At 43.6% G+C, this 24,805-nt stretch overlaps 1 protein-coding gene across 1 annotated transcript in view; it reads right to left on the reverse strand.

Annotated features, from left to right (window-relative positions):
- LOC145354966 (netrin-3-like) overlaps nt 1-24,805 on the reverse strand; it is a 229,564-nt gene that overhangs the window by 188,352 nt on the left and 16,407 nt on the right. The window contains exon 2 of the mRNA XM_080206665.1: nt 21,297-22,367. Within this exon, the coding sequence (XP_080062791.1) occupies nt 21,297-22,317 (1,021 nt within the window). The 5' untranslated portion in view covers nt 22,318-22,367. The remainder of the gene's footprint in view (nt 1-21,296; nt 22,368-24,805) is intronic.

The following is a 24,805-nucleotide window of genomic DNA, read 5'->3' on the forward strand; positions in this document are numbered from 1 at the left end:
GTTGTCTGACAGGCCAGTGTGCCCAGTATCTTTTGGAGAGAAAAACTGAGTGAACATTTCCGTTCAATTACTTGTTCTGATGAAAGGTCATTGACCTGAAATGTTAATTCTTTCTCTCTTCAGATTTCCATCATCTGCAATGTTTTGCTTTTGGACCCAGCATCTCTGTGTGCATGCCATTCAGCTTCTCTGATAAGTTGCCTCATCGTGGTCCCCTTCCCAGTTCTCTGTAGGCATGCTTGCCTGCCACCTCTCCCTCTGTGCACACTGTTTCCCAGTTGGCATGATGTATACATGATAGGACAGGATGATAGTGCTCTGCAATGTTACAGTATGATGTTATAAATTAGATTCATGCAGTTTTAGTAAGGCAGTTAACCAAGAAGTCAACTTGCAGAAGTTTGCACGCTTCAGCCATAAGACAATGCCAGCTCAATTGCCTCATTGCTCATCTGTCCAGCATACACACTGTTCACCACATATGGCCTCAATTCTATTGAGGTGTTGAACAGATAACAAGGGCCACCCTTCACAACAATGAACAATTTGTCTCTTTGTCAATTATCTTAATCTTAAATACATACGTAATTAGACAAATACATGACTGGATTACTTAATAGCAATCCCATTTCCAAAATCTAAATCAAAAGCCTCACAAAACCTAAGTCATGTCTAATATCAATAACATTTCTTCATTACTGTATCCTTGAAATATGCCTAAATTTAGGTGTCAGCTTGCAGACTATAATCTGAATGGTGGCAGTTTAGGAAAAGGAGAAGTGCAGCGTGACCTGGGTGTCATGGTGGAACAGTTGCTGAAGATTAATGCAGGTACAGCAGGAAGTGAGAGAAGCTTATGGCATGCTGGCCTTCATAGCAAGAGGATTTGATTATCAGGATGTCTTGCTGCAGTGATACAAGGCCTTGGTGAGGCCATATCGTGAGTATTGTGTGCAGTTTTGGTTTCCTAGTTTGAGGAAGGACATTCTTGCTTTTAAGGGAATCCAGCGAAGATTCACCAGACCGATTCATGGAATGGCAGGATTGACATATGAAGAGAGGTTGGATCGACTGGGCTTGTACTCGCTGGAATTTAGAAGAATGAGAGGGGATCTCATAGGAATACATAAAATTCAGATGGGACTGGACAGGCTAGATGCAGGAAGAATGTTCCCAATTTTGGGGAAGTGCAGAACTAGGGGTCATAGTCTAAGAATAAGGGGTAAGCTATTCAGGACTGAGATGAGAAAGAACTTCTTCACTCAGAGTTGTGAACCTGTGGAATTCTCCTCCAAAGGGAGCTGATGGGGCCAGTTCATTACATATGTTCTAAAGGGAGTTGGATGTGGCCCTAGTGACTAAGGAGATCAAACGGTATGGAGAAAAGGCGGGAGTGGGATACCGAAAGTGCATGAGCAACCATAATCTATTGAATGGTGATGCAGGCTTGAAGGGCCAAATGGTCTACTGCTGCACCCAGTTTCTATATTTCTATGACAGTGACCCAAGCTGGGAATCGACTCAGGTCCCTAGCACTGTGAGGCAGCAGTGCTAACTACTGTGCCATTGTGTGCCCCATTAGGATACCATTAGTCACATCCCACCAATTTGAGTACCTACCAATTATCCCTACTTGCTGTTGCCTGCCACTCAACCAATTTCCCAGCTTTGTCAGTTATTCCCCTTCAATTTCATGAGCTTCAACCTTATGTGGGACTTTATCAAACGCCTTCTGGAACACCAGATAAACAACAGCCATCGACATTTCCCTGTCCACTACCTTAGTCACCTCTTCAAAAAATTCAGTGATGTTTGTTAGGAATGAATGCCTGTCATGAATGCATGCTGGCTCTCCCTGATTAATGGAACATTTTTGATGTGTTCAATTACTTTTTCCTTGATTATAGGCACCAATAATTTCCCCACCACCAATGTTAGATTAACTGCTCTGTAATTCATTGGTTTTCCTCTTTCACCTTTCTTAAAAAGCAGACTGACATCAGCAATTTTCCAATCCAGAGGGATAACTCCTGAATCTAGGGAACTCTGAAAGATTATAGTTAGGGCATCTACAATGTACTCCCCTACTTTCTTTAACACCTTTGGATGGAAAGCATCACTTTCTGGTTTATTTTTTGATTTCCTCTTAATCGAGATTTTACTTATGTTAATTTTATTTAGACCCTGTCCCCGAAAATGCTGGAAACACTCAGCATCAGTAGAGTGAGAAGCAAAGATAACCCTTCAAGTCTGCAACTTTTTGTCATGATATTTGACCAGTCTGAAGAAGGGTCATTGACCTGAATTGTTAATTCTGCTTCTCTCTCCACAGTGTTGTATCACTGATACACTGCATATTTCCAGCGTATTGGGCTTTTATTTCATATTTCCAGCATTTGTAGTATTGCATTTTGCTTTGTAATGAGATTCATTTTGGTATGAAGAATCAGGAGGCACAATATAACACAAACTGATACAATTCTAAAGGAGGTGCAGGAACAAAAAGACCTCAGGTATATTTGTACATAAATCTCCGAAGTACAAGTTAAGAAGGCTGTTAAAAAACAGGATTCTTGATAGAAGACTAGAGTACAAAAGTAAGGAAATTACACCAAACCTTCAGAAATTACTGCATGGGTCTCAGCTGATGTTTGTGGCTAATTCTGGATAACAAGAAGAATGGCAAAACCTTAGAGAAGATGCGGAGAATATTGATGAGAATCGTACCAGGGATGACAGACTTCAGTTATATGGGGAAACTGTGATTGTTCTCTCTAGAGCAGAGAACATTAAGAGGAGATTTAATTGAAATGTTCAAAATCATAAAGAGTTTTGATGGTGTAATTAAGGAAAAACTGTTTCCAGTTACAGGAAGGAAAGTAACCAGACACCATAGATTTAAAGCGATTAACAAAGGAATATGAGGGAAAAATATAGCGTACTGTTAAGATGGAAACAAAGATATTGGGTATGATTCCCCCAAATTGGGACTAAATGCCATGCCAGTAGGAAAGCTGAAGCATTTTCTGCTGGCACTGGCAGCACTTATCAGGTGGAATTCTCCCACCTGATGGATGCAAACTCATGTATCCTACAAATCACACAAGCCAGCCTTGCCTTTTAGAGATCAGGGTGTCATTTTTAAATAGTGCCCCAATCTCTGTGGTTGCAGACAAACTCCTTCCCCAGCCAAAAAGGAAATGGTGACCCTCCTCGCTGATCAGGAGAGCTGCAAGCAACTTCAAAGGAACCAAGTTTTGTTCACTTCCTCTTTTGTGTAAACATTGCTACTAGGAACACCTGGGCTACTTGAGATGCATTCAAGCATGGAAGGAAAGATGAATAAACACAGCTATCTGGAGGCTGAGTAGAAAACCATTGAGCTGTAAATCAAATGAGAGTTAAAAGAACTGGACTGAAATTGAATGGAAACAAGGGTTTTCAAAGGGTTGGAAGGTATTTCAAAGACTCTGAGCACTCTAAGAAGGCTCAGGGACTTCAAATGAAAGCTGTGTGAATAGAATAAGGCTGAGTGAACAAACGTGGAGAAGGGAACCCAATCCCCTCCACCCCCATGAAAGTGACATTTTGTTTATGTCAGAAGACTTCAATGGGGTCTGCTCACACCTGCAGCTTTTGAGGAAGAAAGAGAAAGGGAAATCCCTGATGCAAAATGGAATGCTGTTGTGATTTAAACGTCTGCCAGGTGACTAGGGGGCATGCAGATTAAGGTCACCAGGCCACTTCAAAGTTGTCACAGATGACAGACAGGAATGAAGATGTTGAGCAGAGAACTGCCTGAAATGCCCATGCCAGGGTGATCTTCAGGTCTGCCAGGGCTAGAAGGGGCAATCTAGCAACAAACATCATTCTGAAGGACAGTGTTGAGATCCACCCCTTGTACTCAGCCTGAGACCATTCAACTCCAAAGACCCTTGGGAGACCCTTCTTCTGCAGCTTGGCAGCAGCAGAAGACAAATGGCCTGAACCTATCTCCTTGACCACCCCCTCAGTATCCAACATGCCAGGTCGAAGCTTGTCATTACTAGCACCAAAGCCTGCCCGGCACATTTCTCACTGGGGAGGTGAGTGCATGGTGGGAAGACAATGAATGGGCCATACAGATCGCAAGTTGTGTTACAGTTAGGCAAGTTTGCATAATTTTCGGATATGGGCAAGAATGCAAACAAGTTTAGCAGGGCAGGTCAGGTGAATCCAATTGCCTCCATGCTCAGCTGGAATCCTGATTTTTGGCCAATGTCCCATTCTGCGGGGCACCAAGATTCTGTGCGTCGTCTGACAGTGCTAGTGGATTCTCTCGCTGACCACCTCCTACCCCAAAGAGGAGACTTCATGACAATAAACCCACAGCTTTTGTCCAGTACTTATTTAAGAAGCTATCTGTGGTATGTGATCCTCATATTAATGGCTATTTGCTAATGGGATGTCAGCCCAGCTGATTGCCCTCACATCCGAATCAACACTGCCACTACAGAGAAGGCTATTTAATGATGAGGAACAGAAACGCTGACCATCTGACCCCTTCCTGCCTCTCTGACCCAGGGGCATTACCATAGCAGTGGTTAAGGTCACAAGATACAGCAAGAGTCAGACCCTTTGCTCTGTCACTTACTGGCCGAATGTATCCATCAGGGGCTGAAAGGATTTATTTAGTAAAAGAAACATTTGCAACAGTCCTTTTTCTACAATTCTCTTTGAGAAGGGATATAATTCAAGGGATTGAGAGTGGTATGCACTATACTTGAGTTTGAATAATGTCACATGAGGCCCCTGTTTATGTGAGCAAGGCCTGTGTTAAGGTCCGTTCAGTGATGTACTGAGCCAAACTCACAATAAGACTCAAGGGCTTTTGTTGAGGCACTGAGTAGATGAGACAGTAGAACTAATAATAGCAGGGCCAATGTTTCTCAACAGCTGGGAAAGTCATTAACAATCTGCAGTTTCCTCTCAATCAACTGCTGCCTATTTTCAACAGGAATTTTTTTTAAAATTGATAGATAAAGGCTATTTTAAAGACAGTGAAATTAGTTGATTGATTAATAAAGGCTTCCGATCAAGCACAATGTTTCATGATGTGAAAGGTTTTCAATACAAGTTGTTTTGAAAGCTGTGCTTTTTAGTCCCTGTAGGAGACATACATTGCACCCTGGCTCTACACACCCACTTTGGAATGATGCCAGCAAAGTTCAGGTTGGGGTCCAGGAATTGATATAATGAAAAATCGGGCACAAAACATTTTCTAAAAAGACTGTGTGCATGTGTGAAACAGAGGCAATCAGAGGCAAAAATGGGGCCCCAATCACTCACGTCAGTGAAATGGGCTCATTTAGTGTCTGTGCATAAAAGGATTAGAATTCTGCATTCGAATGAACGTGCACCGTAAGTACATCAACAAGGTACAGAGGGAAGCAGGGACAAATAGACGCAGGACCCATAAACTGGGGATGGACAGAGAGTGCATTAGACAGCGGCCCAGGGACAAACAAACTCAATTTCAGACACAAGGGGGCCCAAAGTCCCAAAGACAGAGGGACCTAAAACAGAATAAGTCTCCTGAGGATACACAGAGACTACAATAATGTCTGCATTCTAGTTAAGTAAACAATAGTGAAAGTGGAGAATGGAAAAGAGGGAAGGAAGAATAGTGAAGGAAAAATAGTAATTTTGATCCCATCATAAAGCGTTTGTCTTTTTAGAAACGAAGTTCAAAATCAGAGCTTTAAGGGACCATGTTTCTGGAAACACAAGAAAGGCACAAAATATTAAACAAGATTACAAGGCTCAGTGTAAAAACTTCTCCCATCTCAGTTTACCCACCCCACCCCTTCCATCCACCACTGTGTAGCTATTTTCTCAAAATAAGCCCCCGACTCAGTTTACTCCCTTGCTCAATGTAACTACCCCTGCTCAGTATACTACATGCACCCCTGACTCAGTGTAATCTTCAGCTTTCAGTGCACCTCCATCCCTGCTTAGTATATCCCAAGCCCCCACCCCTCTGGTCAGTGTGTCCGCTTTGCTCAGTTTATTCTCCCACTCAGTGTACATTCCACTCAATGTACCCACCCTCCACTCAGTGTAAACCCCCATGTTAGGTGTAGCCACCCCACCACTCATTTTATCCTCCATAGTCATTTGGTGTACCCCTGCCCACTCAGTGTACCCTCCTGCTCAGTGTAACCCCCACCCATGCTTCACATGTTCAGTGTATCCCCCACACCTCAATGTATCCCCTTCAGTCTACCACAATACTCAGTGAATTCCCCCTGCTCAATGCACCCCCTTCAGCCTACCACAATAACAGTGTAACCCTCCCTGCTCAATGTACCACCTCACTCAACGTAGCTCCATCAGTGTAACCCCACAACAGATGTAACCCCACACCTAAGTGCATCCTCCACTCGTTCAGTATGCCCTCCCACCCACTGTATTGCCCCTCTCAGTGTAACAGTGTATTCCCCCTTGCTCAGTTTACTCTGTCTGCTCAGTGTACCCATCCCCACTCAGTGTGCACCATGCTCAGTTTATACTGCTGCTCAGTGTCTTCCCACATTCAATGTAACCCTCCGCTCAGTTTACCCATCCTGCTCAATGTATCTTTCGCTCAGTGTAACCACCTGCTCAGTGAACCCCACCCCACCTCTGCTACCAAGGTATACACGGACTGGGGTATAAGTATGCAAACGTTATGCTGCAGCTATACAAAACCCTAGTTAGACCCCACTTGGAGTACTGTGATGAGATCTGGGCACCACACCTTAAGATGGGTATATTGGTCTTGGAGGACGTACAACATAGATGATACATGCACTTTGGAGGTTAAGTTATGAGGAGAGATTGTACAAATTAGACCTGTTTTCTCTAGAATTTAGAAGGTTAAGGAGTATCTGATCAAAGTCTTTAAAATATTAATAGGAAAAAACAGGGTAGATAAAAATAAACTATTTCCATTGGTTGGAGATTCTAGAACTAGGCGGCATAGTCGAAGAATTAGGGCTAGACCGTTCAGGGAAGATGTTAGGAAGTATCTCTACACACAAAGGGTAGTAGCAGTTTGGAACTCTCTTCCACAAATGGCAGTTGATGCTAGACCAGTTGCTAATTTTAAACCTGAGGTAGATAAATTTTTGTCAAGCAACGGTTTAGAGGACGTATTAGTGAGAGGCAACATGGTTTTGTGAAGGGGAGAGGAAGTCCAACTAACTTGATTGAGTTTTTCGAGAAAGTGACGAAGTTGATTGATGAGGGTTGGGCAGTGGATGTTGTCTACATGGACTTCAATAAAGACTTTGATAAGGTCCCTCATGGCAAACTGGTGCAGAAGGTGATGTCACATGGGATCAGAGGTGAGCTAGCAAGAACTGGCTCGGTCATAGAAAGAAGTTTCACAACACCAGGTTAAAGTCCAACAGGTTTATTTGGTAGTAAACACCACTAGCTTTGGAACACTGTTCCTTCATCATGTGAGTGGAGAGTTCTGATCACAAACAGGTCATATAAAGGCACACACAGTTTACAGAACACTGATTAGAATGCAAGTCTTTACAGCTAATCTGCTATTCAAGTCTTAAAGGTGCAGACAATGTGAGTGGAGATAACGTTAAGCATAGGTTAAAGAAATGTGTATTGTCTCTAGACAGGACAGTAAGTGAGATGTTGCAAGTTCAGGCAAGTCATGGGGCTTACAGATAGTGTGACATGAACCCAAGATCCCTGTTGAGGCTGTCCTCGTGTGCGGAACTTGGCTATCAGTTTCTGCTCAGCGACTCTGTGCTGTCGTATGTCGTGAAGGCTGTCTTGGAGAACGTTTACCCGAAGATCAGAGGCCGAATGCCCGTGTTCGCCCACAGGAAGGGAACAGTCTTGCCTGGTGATTGTCGAGCGGTGTTCATTCATCCATTGTCATAGCGTCTGCACGGTCTCCCCGGTGTACCATGCCTCAAGACATCCTTTCCTGCAGGATATCAGGTAGACAACGTTGGCTGAGTTGCAAGAGTATATGCCATGTATCTGGTGGATGGCGTTCTCACGTGAGATGATGGCATCCGTATCGATGATCTGGCATGTCTTGCAGAGGTTGCTGTGACAGGGTTGTGTAGTATTGTGGTCACTGTTCTCCTGAAGGCTGGGTAGTTTGCTGCAGACAGTGGTCTGTTTGAGTTGTGCGGATGTTTGAAGGCAAGAAGTGGGGGTGTGGGGATGGCCCTGGCAAGATGTTCGTCTTCATCAATGACACGGCGAAGACGCCAGAGAGGATGTAGTATTTTCTCTGCTTTGGGGAAATACTGGACAATGAAGGGTACTCTGTCCGCCATGTCCCGTGTTTGTCTTCTGAGGAGGTCGGTGCGGTTTTTCATTGTGGTGCGTTGGAACTGTCAATCGATGAGTCGAGCGCCATACCCTATTCTTATGAGGGCATCTTTCAGCATCTAGAGGTGTCTGTTGCGATCCTCCTCATCTGAGCAGATTCTGTGTAGGTGGAGGGCTTGTCCATAGGGGATAGCTTCTTTAATGTGTTTAAGATGGAAGCTGGAGAAGTGGAGCATCGTGAGGTTATTTGTGGGCTTACGGTACAGTGAGGTGCTGAGACGACCGTCCTTAATGGAAATGCGTGTGTCCAAGAATGCAATCTGATTCCGGAGAATAGTCCATGGTGAGTCTGATGGTGGGCTGGAACTTGTCGATGTCATCATATAGTTGTTTCAGTGATTGTTCACCATGAGTCCAAAGGAAGAAAATGTCATCGATGTATCTAGTGTATAGCATTGGTTGAAGGTCCTGTGCAGTGAAGAAGTCTTGTTCGAGCCTGTGCACGAAGATGTTGGCATATTGAGGTGCGAATTTCGTCCCATTGGCTGTTCCGTGTGTCTTGATGAAGAACTGGTTGTTGAAGGTGAAGACATTGTGGTCCAGGATAAAGTGGATGAGTTGTAAAATTGCATCTGGAAACTGGCAGTTGTCGGCGTTGAGTACTGAGGCAATTGCAGCAATGCCATCGTTGTGGGGGATGCTGGTGTAGAGTGCCGAGACATCCATGCTTAATGCTATCTCCACTCACATTGTCTGCATCTTTTAGACTTGAATAGCAGATTGGCTGTAAAGACTTGCATTCTAATCAGTATTCTGTAAATTGTGTGTGCCTTTATATGCCCTGTTTGTGATCAGAACTCTCCACTCACGTGATGAAGGAACAGTGTTCCGAAAGCTAGTGGTGTTTACTACCAAATAAACCTGTTGGACTTTAACCTGGTGTTATGAGACTTCTTACTGTGTTTACCCCAGTCCAACGCCACATCATGGCAGTCACAGAAGACAGAGGGAGCAATGGAAGGTGTGTTTCTGAATGGAGGGCTGTGACAAGTAACATTCCTCAGGGATCTGTGCTGGGATCTTTGCTGTAATATATATATATAAATGATTTGGACGAAAATGTAACTGGTTTGATTAGTAAGTTTGCAGACAACACAAAGGTTGGTTGGATTTGCAGATAGTGACGAGGACCATCAGAGGATATGGGAGGATATTGATCTGTTGGAGACTTGGATGAAGAGGTGGCAGATGGAGTTTAATCCAGACAAATGTGAGGCAATGCATTTTGGAAGGTCTAATATAGATAGGAAATATACAGTAAATGACAGAACCCTTAAGAGTATTGATATAAAGAGGGATCTGGGTGTACAAGTACCAAGGTTATTGGAAGTGACAATGTACATGGAAAAGGTAGTCAAGAAGGCACACGGCATGTCTGCCTTCATCAGCTGGGACATTGAGTTCAAAAATTGGCAAGTCATGTTGCAACTTTATAGAACCTTAGTTAGGTCGCATTTGGAATACAGTGTTCAATTCTGGTCGCCACATTACCAGAAAGATGTGGAGGCTTTGGAGAGGGTACAGAAAAGGTTTACCAGGATGTTGCCTGGTATGGAGGACATTAGCTATGAGGAAACATTGGAAAAACTTGATTTGTTCTCACTGGAACGATGGATATTGTGGGGCGACCTGATAGAAGTCTACAAGATTTTGAGGGGCATGGACAGAGTGGATAGTCAGAAGCTTTATCCCAGGGCGGGAGAGTAAATTACTACAGGGCATAGGTCTAAGGTGTGTGAGGCAAGATTTAAATGAGATGTACGCGGCAAGCTTTTTACCCAAAGGATGATGGGTGCCTGGAACTCGCTGCCTGGGAGGTAGTGACTTTTAAGGGGTGTCTTGAAAAATACATGAATAGAATGGGAATGGAGGAATATGGTCCCCAGAAGGATAGGGAGTTTTAGTTCAGTCTAGCAGCATGGTCAGTACAGGCTTAGAGGGCCGAAGGACCTGTTCCTGCGCTGTAATTTTCTTTATCTTTGTTCTTTGGATATGGGCAAAGACAGGTATATGGGGTTGGACCACAAATCAGCTATCATTTCATTGAATGATGGAATAGGTTCAAAGGATTGAATGGCCTATTTCTGTTCCCATGAACCACTATCTAGTATACTCAGCTATATAGTAGGGCTATTTAGTATACACCACTTTTCAGTGTATCCTACTTCCTCACATACCCTCCCTAATCCATGTACCATTTATCATTATCCCCCTTTCAGTGAACCCACCTTGCAGGGTATATCTCCCTGCTCAGTTTATGCCTCTCACCCCACCCCCTACCTTCTGTCCAAGAGGCTTCACCCACTTACTGTCTGCTCAGTGTACACCCCACCCCAGAAACCTTTGCCAATTGACACACCTAAATTACCAGTGCTCCAACCTTTCGTGATTTGAAAGATGTTTCATTCTATTTATATTCCATGATCTGCACTTGCACAGGGAGTGTTTGGTAGGACAATGTAAAGGAAGTTTTACTCTGTATCTAACGCAGGTTGTGCTTGCCCTATGATAAACTGATGGCCCTCATTCCCATGAACTCTCCTTGCCATCAACACTTTACACAGTCAAACTATTCGCTTAGAAATAGGAATGAGAGAGCAATTGGATTTTGTTGCAGTGCAGGGTCCATAACGAGAAACTCTGAGAAAATCATTTCTGCAAACATAAAAGAGCCTGTTAAAGCAGCACATTATCAGCCAGCCAGTATGTGAAGTTGGTTCAGCAGACAGCTGGGCCATGGCATGAAGTGGGTAATGAGCTATATACTGGCACAGAGCTGGTAGCAGGGCAGATTGTTCTGTCTTATACATAATTCGCTGGTGAAGTCTGCTATCAGCTGCTGCATCTTTTAACTATCATTTCCATGCAGACCGGTAATCAGGAGAACAGTGTGACTAACCTTTCACAGTGCCTCCATGTGATTTGAACTCACCCATTGATTATATTAAGCTCTAATCCTTCTTTTCTCTTTCCTTCACAAGAGTGTATTGTTGCCTGTGCCCCTCTCCAACAAAAGTATTCCCAGACTTATTTAAATAAATATTCTAATATTGTGACCCCTGTGACCTTCTAACTTTCTAATCCCCCCTGAATGTATCTTGAGGAATGACTCAACACCAACCGTCAAAACAACACAGAAACCACAAAGCCTCCAGGACCAGGACAATGTGAATCAAAAAGGCCCCAGCAGCTTCATTAACTCTTCCCCATCAGTGGGTTTTGTGTGTTACTCATGGCAGATTACCAATGGCTGATAGCCAGAAGACAGTCACAACCACCGATTGGTTAACCAGATACCAATCACGGCAACCAGCTGGCTAGCTAGAGTCTGCCACAGATTGGTTAACCAATGGCCAATCAAAGCTAAAAGCTTGTTAGCCAGAGGCAAATCACAGCCATTGGTTAGTTAGCCATAGATCACCACAGCCACCATTGCCAGGTGAAGGCCAATCGCAGCCTCCAGGTAGTTAACCAGATACCAACTGTAGCCACCAGTTTATTAACCAGAGGCCGATCATAGCCACAGGTTAATTAGCCAGAGGCCAATCATAGCCACAGGCTGATTAACCAGTGGCCACACACAGCCACCAGTTCATTGGCTACAGGCCAATCACAGCCATCAGTTGATTAACCAGAGGGCAATCACAGCCACCACTGGAATGTTCACATTCAGACATTGTCCCCACAACTCCGTCCTAACCTGAGCTACAAATAAATTCCTCCAATAACAATACAAATTATCATTTATTTCACTGAATTTTGATCAATTTTTCCTTTTCTGAAAGTATCAGTTCCTCCCAGAGTCCAAAGTTCCAACCTCACAGTATCAGCTCCAGTTGACCATTCCTCAATCCAGATAGTGAATGTCACCAGGAATTCACAGCCACATTCTCCAGGAACTTGAGTCCAGTATGATCAGGAACAGCGCAATAACAGAGGACCTTGAATTGTTAAATTACCGAGAGTAGGTGACAGGAAGATAATCAAAGAACAAAAACAGAAAAAGCTGCAAAATCTCAGTTAGGAAAGAATAGATCTAATGTTCAAATTGAAATTCTCCAGCATTTTTTGTTTTTTTTCAGATTCCAGCAATGCAATGTTTTATTATAGGTAATCAGAGAATTCTGTTGATCTATCTCTTTAAAATGTTCTGCAGATTTTAGCTTGTGATTATTTAATCATCACTGCCGAATGTGCAACTCAAAAGAGAAACAGACCTTCTCTCAATTTTCATCAGGAAGGTTCAAAAATGATCCCATTCACTGCCTGTCAATGTATGAATCTCATTCACTGTATATCAGTGCATGGATCTCATTCAGTGTCTGTGTATCCAGTGTATGATCCCCAATCTCATTCAATGTGTGTACCAGTGCATAAAGCCTATTCAGCATATGTGTATCAATGTCAGAATCTAATTCAATATATGTGTATTGGTTTGTGAATCTGATTCACTATATGTGCATCAGTGTATGAATCGCATGCGTGCATCAGTATATAAATCTCACTTGAATCAATGTATTACTCTACTTAAAGTGTGTGAATCAATGTATGAATCTCATTCAATGTGTGTGCATCAGTTTGTGTGTCATTCAGTGAATCTTATTCAATGTGTTTATCAGTTTATATTTTCCATACAGTATGTATATCCCATTCAGTGTGTGTATCCTATGCAGTGTGTATGCAAACTCAAAGTGGCAGCCTCTGCTTCCACCAACTTCAAATTTCCTCAATCACTTGAAGAAAGGCATTAGCTTCATGGATAAACCTCATAAACAGATTAATAAATTTATGCAAAATTCCATTATAAATTTATGCAAAATTCCATGGCCCCTTGCAAATCAACAAATATCAATCAACAGCAGTAGTTCATAGTTATATAATACCTTTAGTGAAATAAAACATCCCACAGTGCTTCACAGGAGTATCATTTAGCAAAATTTGACGGCAACCACATAAGTGGATATGACAACAGTTAACCGAAAGCTTGGTCAAAGAGGTAGATTTCAAGGAGAGCTTAACGTAGCCAGGCGGAAAGTGTAGGGTTAGAGTATTCCAGGGTTTAAGGTTCAGGCGGCTGAAGACACAACCACTAATAGTGGAACAATTAAAATCAGGGATCCTCAAGAGATAAGAATTTGATGACGGTTGTGGGCTGCAGCAGATTACAGAGATGGAGAGGGTGAGGCCATAGATTAATCTGAAAAAAAGGTGAGGATTTTTAAAATTTGGGTGCTGCTTAGCGAGGGGTTAGCAAGTACAGCAGTGATAGTGAATGGAACTTAGGGCAAGTTAGGACATGGCCAGCAGATTTTAGATTACAGATGAAAAGATATGGTCATGGGTAAATTATATTATGCTGAAATTAACAAAGACCTGAATGAGGACACCAACAGTGGATGAGCTGAGTCAGAGATGACACGTGCACACGCACACAGGTATACATACATTCAAATGCATGCATGTACATAACACAAATAGAGACCCACTCACTCATGTGCAAAGAAACATATACACACACAAAGAAGTGCACACATACAAACATTCACTCAGGCCCATACAAACATGTACTCAGCCATACACAAGTGACACATGCACAGAGGCATACACAAACTCTGGCACATATGCACATGCTCACACACACATGCACACAAGCATACATGCAAGAAACATAGACAGACAGACACACAGATGACAGGCACAAGTACACATAGAGACATATCCAAACAAACACATAGACTGACACAGATACAGATAGACAGAAAGACACACATACTGACTCAACACATTCAAAAGTCAACTTTTAATGGGATGAAGGCAGCTAAGTTCCTCTGTTTCCCAGACCGAAGCACCACCGTCCTCCCCCACCCCCATCCCCACCCACACAGCTTCCCCCTCCCCCACAGACTCGACAGAGTAGAGAAACAGAAGAAGCAGAATGGTTGTCAGTGGACTGAATGGCAAATGTTTTAACATGACAAAGACAGGCTAGAACTGAGAGAAGCTGTGAGTATGAGCTACTCAGTGCATACTAAACACTAAAATTAATTAAATTAAGAAGGTGTGAGTGAGGTGCAAAGGTGATAGTGACCTCTGAGCTAATGGAAAATATTCACTGAGTGTTGTGTACAGAAAGTGTGATGACTCAAAACTAGCCTTCTAAATGCCCACCTAAAGAGATAGTGAGCAAAGTTTATCCATAAATACACCTTCATTAACATTTCAATAGGATGGCATCTGCCATGAGCAGCATAACAAAGCTGTGAACTCTTAAAATCTTCAACAGCCCTCACTGACCGTCACTAAATTAAATCCTTCCCATGCCCCTTTCTATTTCATTGTAAATGCCATGCAGATACTTGGTGCCCACAATTCCAGTCCAAGTATCAGCAACCCTGAAGCCACAAGGTGCTCTTCAGTAGCTAGTGACAGATTACACCTGGCACAGACCAGTTCTACAAATATTTAGCAAGCAACACATTTATCAACATCACTTATACCTGGAGATGTCTTTTGCCTGCAGGTACAACAAAAGCAATCAGAATAATCTGACATCACAAATCCACAATGGGAAAACTCTAAAATGAAAGTAAAATACTGCAGATGCTGGAAATTAAAACAGAAAATGCTGGAAAAGCTTATCAGATCTGACAGCATCTGTGAAGAGAGAAGTGAAATTAATCGCTGGAATTTTACCACCCCGCCCACCACGGGAATTGGAGCGGACGAGGGGCAGATTTTCCAGTCTCGGGTCAAGCAAGGCTGTAAAATCCCGCCCCATGTTTCAAATCCTGATGATCCTGCTCCAAAACATAACTCTATTTCTATCTCCATAGATGCTGTCTGATTGCTGACTTTTTCCAGCATTCTCTGTATTTATTATGAGAAAAGTCTTCATGATTTCACTCTGTATCGAGTGCCTTACTCAGACAAGATACTCATAGAATCATATAATCCCTATAATGCAGAAGGATGCCATTTGGCCCATTGAGCCTGCCACTGACAACAATCCCACCCAGGCGCTATGCCACTAACTCCATGTATTTACCCTGCTAATTCTCCTGACACTAATGGGCAATTTAACATGGCCAACCAACATGCACACCTTTGGAGTGTGGGAGAAAACCGGAGCACCTGGAGGAAACCCCACAGACATGGGGGGGAACTGTGACATGAGGCCGGAATCGAACCTGGGTCCCTGGTGCTGTGAGGCAGTAAGGCCACCCAAATATTAATAATGTCGTACTGTTGTACTAGAAACAGCATTTAAGAGGGACTGTTGGGACAGAGCGCAACCAGCTTTGCTCTGTATCTATCTTGTAAATAATGCTCCACAGCTGTTAGGTGTGAATTCTATGGGGTAGCATAGAATCCCACTATGGTCCCCCATCAAACACTCCCAGGGCAAGTACAGCACAAGTTAGATTCAGAGTAAAACTCTCTCAATGCCATAACAACAATGTGCCTCTGCCTCAGACAATGCTCTTTCAGGCACCAATTTAACACTTTTTCTATTTCCAGACAAGGCTTCCTGTATCCTGCATGAATGAAATTGCTAATTAGTGTTGAATTCATACTAGTTTTGCACAGTGGGCTAATGCCCTCTAGGAAATGAGTTGTGACTGCCGGAGTTAATTTCACACAGCATGATTACTGGCAGGAGAGAAAGCGGGCTCATCCCATTACTCTGCTGGACTTCAACCCAAATCTAGAGATTGAAATCTAACTACAGGAATAGTAGCATTGTGGTAACATTGCTGGATTAGTAACGCAGAGGGTGGGATTCATAATCTGAGGACACAAATGCAAATACAATTGTGGCACCTGCTTGAATTTAAATTCATTCAATTAATATATCTGGGATTAATAAATTAGTCTCAGTATTGGTACAACGAAACTACCAGATCACTGTAAAAACCCATCCAGTTCATAATGTCCTTTAGGGAAGGAAATCTGCTGGCCTTTCCTGGTCTAATCTACATGTGACCAGTGTGATTGAATCTTAACTGCCCTCTGCAATGGCCTAGCAAGGCATTCAGTTCAAGGGCAATTAGGGATGGACAACAAATACTGACGTTGCCAGTGATATCCACTGAAAGAATAAAAAAAGATATTTGTGGTTCTTACCTGGTCTGACCTAGGTGTGACTCCAAACCCTACTTGATAGAGTTGATTCTTAACTGTCCTTTGAAATGACCTAGTAAGCCACTCAGTTGTATCAAATTGCTACAGAAAAGTTGAAAATAAATAAAACAGGTAGACCATCAATCACAAGGACTTGAAACAGAAACAAATCATACCCTGCCCAGGTGATCTTGCAAAATCCTCCTCATTAACATCTGGTGACTTGTGCCATAGTTGGGAGAGCTGAGAAGACCAGTCATATTGGCCAAATCATTTCTTACAGCCAATACCAGGATTCCTCCATCACCATCCCTGTCCCATTTGTCCTGTGTCCCAGCAAAACAGACCCAGAGATGGCGACACAACAATATATTGTCTGAAGGGAGTAGCCCTGGGAGTCCGAATATTGAATCCAGACCCCATGAAATCTTACAGCATCAGGTCAAACTTAGGCAAGGAAAGAACATAAGAACGTAAGGAGCAGGAGTAGGCCATCTAGCCCTTCGAGCCTGCCCCACTATTCAATAAGATCATGGCTGATCTGAAAGTGGTTCAGTTCCACTTTCCCGCCTGCTCCCCTTAACCCTTAATTCCCTTATTGATCAGAAATCTATCTACCTGTGACTTCAACATATTCAACTAGGCAGCTTCCACCGCTTCAATGGGCAGAGAATTCCAGAGATTCTCTACCCTCAGAGAAGAAGTTCCACCTCAACTCTGTTCTAAACTGACCCCCCTCCTTATTTTGAGGCTGTGTCCTCTAGTTCTTGTTTCCTTTCTAAGTGGAAAGAATCTCTCTGCCTCTACCCTATCTAGCCTCTTCGTCATCTTGTATGTCTCTATAAGATCACCCCTCAGCCTTCTAAACTCCGAGTACAGGCCCAATCTACTCAATCTCTCCGCATAAGCTAACCCCCTCATCTCTGGTATCAACCTGCTGAACCTTCTCTGTACTCCCTCCAAGGCCAATATATCCTTTTGCAAATAAGGGAACCAAAATTGCACACACTACTCTAGTTGCGGCCTCACCAGTACCCTGTACAATTGCAGCAAGACCTCCCTGCTTTTACATTCCATCCCCCTCGCGATAAAGGCCAACATTCCATTTGCCTTCTTGAAAGCTCCTGCTGTTTATCATTTACTCACCCGTAAACTGACAAAACAGTATTCCTTCTTGTTGAAGTACTGAGGTAAGTAATTTGGATGGGGTCCTCGATGTCTATAATCAAGTGGTGGCCTGATGGCACCACTACTGATTAAACTGGCTGAGACCTGAAGATTGTGTCTGCCAGATTGGGCCTGAAGCAGGATGGTGAAAAAACCAACAGGAGGGAAAATTCTATTTGGCCACACACTCAGCAATCTACCTGTCACAGATACATCAATCCATGAAAGATGGAAGACATCACAACACAATCCTGTGGAGATGACGTCCCATTTTCATACTGATGATATTGTCTACTTTTAAGGTGGCATTATCACCAAGCTAAATATAATAGATTTCAAACAAATCTAGCAGCTCAAGACAAGGGATTCATAAGGTGGTGTGAACCATCAGCAGTAGCAGAATTGTATTCAACCATACTCTGTAATCTTCTGGTCCAGCAAATCCTTCATTCCTTTATTACCTGCAAGCCAGGGGACTAATCCTGCTTCAATGAAGAGTATGTAATAGCATGCCAGGAGCAGAAACAGGCACGCCTAAAATAAGATGTCAACTTAGTAAAGCTGCAGCATAGGATAACATGCATGCCAAATAGTAGCGGATAAATGATCCCATAGCCAAAGAATCAGATCAAATCTCTGAAGTCCTACATCAGTCATTAAGGGTGGTGGACAATTAAACAACTAGCTGGAGGAAGAGGCTCCATAAACATATCCATTCTTTATAATGAGGTTCCCAGAACATCAGTGCAAAACAGAACACAAGCATTTGTAATAATCTTCAACTGGAACTGCGTACTTGACAATTTCTCTTAACCACTTCCTGAGGTCCCAGCAACATAGATGTCAGTCTTCAGCCAATTCAATTCACTCTACACAATATCAAGAAACAGTTGCAAACATTTGATATGGAAAAGCCCTTTACAATTTCCCAACTACAGTCCTGAAGACTTTTGTCCCAGAATCAGCCACTCCCTAGCCAAGCTGGTCCAGCACAGGGATAAAATTGGCATCTACCCAACAATGTGGAAAATTGCCTCAGCATGTTTAGCCTACAAAATGCAGGATAAACTTAACCTGGCCAATTTCTACCCAATCAGTCTACTCTCATTCATGAGCAAAATGGTGGAAGGTGTCATTGACACTTTTGCTTGAGTGGCACTTACACAGCAATAACTTGCTCACCAATGTTCAGTTTAGGTTCGGCCAGAGCCATTCAGTTGCAGACCTCATTGCACCTTTGATTCAAACATGGAAGTGAGGCAAGAGGAAACGCCTTTGATATCAAACCAGCATTTGAACAGTGTTGCACAATGGAGCCTGGGCAAAGCTGAAGTCAATGGAAATTAGAAAGAAGAATTTCCACTGTGTGGAATCATATCTAGCACAAATGAAGATGGATGTGATAGTTAGAGACCAATTACCTCACCCTGAGTGATTGCTGCAGGAGTTCCTTAGCATAGTGTCCGAGGCCCAGCCATCTTCAGCTGCTTCATTGATGACATTTCCTCTAACATAAGGTCAGAATTGGGGATGTTCGTAGAACTTGTACAATGTTCAGCACCTTTCACGACTCCTCAGATACTAAAACATTTCAGGTCCCACTGAACTGAACAACATTTAGGCATGGATGAATATTTGCAAGCAATCTTATGTGAAACTAGTGCCAGACAATGACCACCACCAACAAGAGAAAAGGCCAGATCAGAGGTTATGAATTCTGTGGTGAATGACTCACCCGTGACTCCTCAAAGCCTGTCCAGCAGGAATGTGCTGAAAACGCTCCAGTTGCCTAGATGAGTGCAACTCCTACAACACTCAAGAAGCTCGACACAATTATAGACAAAGCAGCTCGCTTGATTGGCACCCTATCCACAACTTAAACATTTAATCCCTACTCCACCAGCACACGGTGGCAGCAGTGTGTACCACCTGTAAGTTGCAATGCCTCTTTTGGCAGCACATTCCAAACCCTCGGCCGCTATCATCTAGCTGGACAAGGGCAGCAAATGCATGGGAATACCACCACCTGCAAGTTTCCCTCCATGCCATAGTCCTTCCTAACTTGAAACAATGGAGGTGATTCTCCCAGCTCAGCACAACAGGCCAGGAGTTATCAGCAGGGGCATTTTGCAGGTTTCCCGCTGTGCATCACAACCTCCACACCAGAAATCAGCATGGAGCTGATTTCAAAAAGAAATCTTTATTTCCATCTGATTAGCGGGCCCAGGACTGAATTCTCCAAGCACACTAGCGTCTCTCACCCCACCGGAAGCAGTTCACTCTAGCAGGATTCCCACTAACAGGGAACAGGCAGCCAGACCCTGCTGGAGGGAAGAGAGGCCATTGAGGTCCCCCCAGGAGGTTGGAGATAAAGGGTAGGTGCCACTTGAGCAGTGCCAGCCTGGCACCCTGGCACCGCCCAAGGAGCAAACTGGCACTGCCAAGGAGCACCTTGGCACTGCCCATCGGGCATCTGGCAGCGCCTATTAGGGCTGATCGTTGGGGTTGGAGAGACTCGATGCTACTCCGTCAAAGGATTGTGGGTTGGGGGTGGGGAGAAAGAGGATGATCAGGGCTGGCCATTTAGATGGAGGGGGTGGTGGTCAGGGCTGTTGGAGGAGTTGGGGATTGTCATTGGTGGGGGGGGTGGGACAGGAGGGGTGGAGGCATCAGGGCTAGCTCAGGGAGGTCAGGAGGCCAGCGATGTGTGGGGGCGGGTGTTGAATCAGTAGGCCAGCGATTGGGCTGGCCAGCAATCTGGAGGTCAGCAAGGCAAGGCCAATGCACATGTGCCAACCTGTGCTGACAGACTGGCGCATGCGCAGTGGTCTGCGCTGCCGTCCTCTCCAGCAGGAATCGGCGCCGCCCACAGATTTTCAGAATGAATCATGCCAGAGTACTTTGTGTGGCACAGGGTGTCCAAAATTCATTCTGGAAATCAAGCTGAAAAAAAAGGTGGGATTTACTCACATTTTCCCACATTTTGGGAACTTAGATTTTTTTTGGAGAATCTTGGCCTATATTGCTATTCCATTGTTCTAGGCTCATAATCCTGAAAGCTCCTCACTAGCAACAACATGGGTGGACATCAGATGGACTGCAATGGTTCAAGAGGCTACTAAGTATCACTTCCTCAGGGCAACGATAGGTGCACCAGTAATGTCTATATCCAATGAACTAACAGAAAAAAATGTTTGCAGGCATAGAAGAAAAGTCGGTCAAATATTCAAAACATTAGTACAGGTCAGGGAGCTACCAATTCCTAGGAATGCATATGCAATTCTTAATTATTCTGCAAACATCAGTAAATTCTAAGATAAGTAATTCATTTGGATTCCATTCAAATGGAACGTTCTCTGAAAACTTACACTGAATTTTAACATTTTCCAAAATGTGTTGTTTCCATTGGATACTTATTTAAAACTCTGGTTGTCAAAAGAATATGAACCAGCATTTTAAGGATATATCAGCTGATCCAGTGGAATTGCCCCGAATGACAAATTCTGGTAACTTCCAGAAGCTAAAACTGTCACTCTCTCATATTGTCCAACCAATTGGTTGACTCTGGAGGCTGAAAGATGTCAATAGTTACATTAATACCCATGGGTTGGACTTACCCAAGCACTCATTTGCCTCTCGAGCAGTTGCTCTCTGCCACGGTCGGTCATAGTGAAAGGGTTTGCACTTGTCGCACTCTGGACCAGCTGTGTTGTGCTTGCAGTCACAGATCAGATTCCCTTCTTTGTCCTTGACACAACGTGAAGCATGCCCATTACACTTGCAGCGACCACCGACCTGCAAATCAGCCACCGCATAATGGTAGGACTCTCTCATCATACTAACCTCCTCCTCCTTCCCGTCTCTGCCACTGTAATGTCTGTCCAGGTCCCGTTGAAGGTGAGGTCTGCTGAAGACCACCCGAATATCTGTGGCTGTCACCCAGTCCTGCAGGACTGGACTGTTGTCAAAGTCCTGGGCAGAGGGACGTCCATCGAGGGTACTGAATGCAATCAATCCCCCTGTCAAAGGATAGAGATCAGTGTATCCATCTGTGCAGAGAGCTTCTTGCTCATTCTGCTTGGAAATGATTGCTTTGTTTGGCTTATTGTACATTTTCCGGCACTGAGAGGAATAATACTGAAAGGGAACCCAATTCTTCCCATAGTCCATTGATTTAAATATCCCCATAGATTCTGGCCGAGGAGAACAAAACTGCAAGCTAACGTAAGTGATTTCAAATTTCTTATTCAGAGAGAGAGTGAGAGTGACGTTTTGCAGGGGATTATGAAACTCTTCCGATTGCCAACAGCTGAGGTTGTGAGCATTGTTTAAGTCAGTCAGGTAGGTGGCAGGATGAGCGCTCCTGGGATCTGAAGCATCACAGATTTGACACATCTTAGTCTTCACGCCCATCTTCTCATTGAAGAAGCAGTATCTGTTTGGAGGCTTCCCACACGTACTGGATACCTGTACCTCCCTGGCAAAGCCAGCATTGACAAAATCAGGAATGCAACGTTTAGGCTGCCCTCCTTCATCATAACAGGGATCTGTGGAGCCGTGCTGGGGGGCAAATGCATTGAGAGCGCAGGAACCCCCGAGAATGCAAGTAAATAGCAGCACTGGCCCAAACTGCATCATCTACAATTCAGGAAAGGGCTGTTTTCCAGGAACAATGCACACAGTAAGACCTACAAGGAAAAAAGATAGGACATCATCAAAACAAACACAGCTACAATTTCTTAAATGATAATTTTTTAAGAGGTTATCTTCAACAAACATTGATATTAAAAAACAACATTTGGAGTATTGTGAGCAGTTTTGGGCCCCACATCTAAGGAAGGATATGCTGGCCTTGGAAGAGTCCAGAGGAGGTTCACAAGAACGATCCCTGGAACGAAGAGCTTGTTTTATGAGGAACAGTTGAGGACTCTGGATCTTTACTCATTGGAGTATAGAAGGATGAGGGAGGATCTTATTGAAACTTACAGGATACGGCGAGGCCTGGATAAAGCAGATGTGGAGAGGATGTTTCCACTAGCAGAAAAAACTAGAACCAGAGGGTACAACCTCAGGCTAAAGGGACGATCCTTTAAAACAGAGAAGAGGAGGAATTTCTTCTGCCAGAGAGTGGTGAATCTATGGAACTTTTTGCTGCAGAAGGCTGTGGAGGCCAGGTTGTTGAGTGTCTTTAAGACAGAGATAGATAGGTTATTGATTAAAAGAGGATCGGGGTTATGGGGAAAAGGTAGGAGAATGGGGATGAGAAAAATATTAGCCATGATTGAATGGCGGAGCAGGCTCGATAGGCCAAGTGCCCTAATTCTGCTCCTATGTCTTATGGCTTTATGGACAGTCCCAGACAAGTTGCCTGCTGCTCTCAAAGCTCCTCTTAAATGTTTGTGTCAAAAGCTGGGTATAGGCAAAAATGTCAACACCAGGAAGACTGGAATAAATGCAAGAACAAAAAACTATAGATACTGGAAATCTGAAATAAAACTGAAAATGCTGGGAAAATTCAATAGGTCTGGAAGCAACTGTAAAGAAAGAAGGATTAAATGTTTCAAGTCGATATGAATCTTCCTCAGAGTTAGAGAAGCAGAAATGAGATGTTCTGCAGGACTTTGACAACAGTCCAATTCTGCAGCTCTGGATGACAGCCACAGATACGCGGATGGTCTTCAGCAGACCTCATCTCCCAGGCGCAGCGTTTTACACATTTAGAATAAAAATCCCCTAAGTGCCTAAAAATTGAGGTCCAGATCATACCACACTTTGTCATCTTTTCAGAAAATTTCACGCAATGTTCCAATTCACAGCACTGACAGACTTTACACTCACAGGCACATCAGCACAACAAATGAAGCATTCACTAACTGGGAGAGTGAGAAGCTTGCTTAAAAAGTTAGGAAGATGGTGAGCTCCCAAATTTGGAAAAAGGGAAGGACAAAGAATCATAGAATTGTTACAGCACAGAAAGAGGCCAATTAGCCTATTGTGTCCGTGGAGGCTCTCTGCAAGACTGACTCAACTAGCCCTTACTCCCCCATCCTTCCCTATGTCCCTGTAAATTCTTTTTGCTTCAGATTCTTATCCATCTTTCTTTTGAAAACATTTAAATCTGCCTCCAACATACTCTTCGACAATACATTCCAGATCCTAACCACTCACCTCCTGACCTCACAAAGCTAGTCCACCAGCTACTACGCACAAGTCAAAAGTTTAATGGAATACTCTGCACTTGCTTGGATGAGTTTGACTCCAACAACACTTTAGAAATTCAACATCATCCAGGACAAAACAATCCACTTGCTTGGTACCCTTCCAGAAACATTCAATCGCACCAAAATACAGTGGCAGCATGTGCATCATCTACAAGATGCACTGCAGGGATACAGCAAAGTCCCTTAGGCAGCACCTTTAAAACCCGCACCATTACCATCTAGAAGGATAAATGGAAACACCACCACCTGGAAATTCTCCTCTAAGCCACACACCATCCTGAGTTGTGATTATATCACCATTCCTTCGTCAAAATGACCCACCGTACACTGGGTCAAAATCCTAGAACTCCTTAACAGTACTGTGGAGCCAAATGATGCCACAAGCAAGATCAATGTCCAACAATTTCAGTACAGTGTTTCAACTGCAACCTCTTGGGACACTTTGGAAAACTATGCAAAGTTAAGACACCAAGATGGGTGGAGGATCCCAAGACAATCCATGACATTGAGATACTATATCAGGAAGAGACCCAACTTCTTGGATGAGGTCAAGGATCCTGGATTCTCTTTTTGGAATGTAGACTTCTCTGTAAATGATCATCTCACCAATTTAGTTGGACAAGGGAGCCAACGTTACAGTCCTCTCAAATAAGTAACCATGATTGAGAGACTCTGGCTACAAACAACAGACAGATCATTCTACAGGCAGCGATGAATTCTACTTCCAACTCTAGCTACAAGCAGATATTCAAAGTCATGTGTGTCATCCGAAACCAATCTTTTTCCATCTTGAGCAAAATGCCTATCTTGCCCTTAACCTTTTCAAAATGGCAAAAGACAATCTCTAAAGTCAATTACACAGAACTATATGTTCCCAAGAGGCCCTCCGCCAGTAAAGAGATTCT

This window comes from Carcharhinus amblyrhynchos, chromosome 18, assembly GCF_965287045.1.
Source record: "Carcharhinus amblyrhynchos chromosome 18, sCarAmb.v2.hapA, whole genome shotgun sequence".
Classification (NCBI taxonomy): Eukaryota; Metazoa; Chordata; class Chondrichthyes; order Carcharhiniformes; family Carcharhinidae; genus Carcharhinus; species Carcharhinus amblyrhynchos.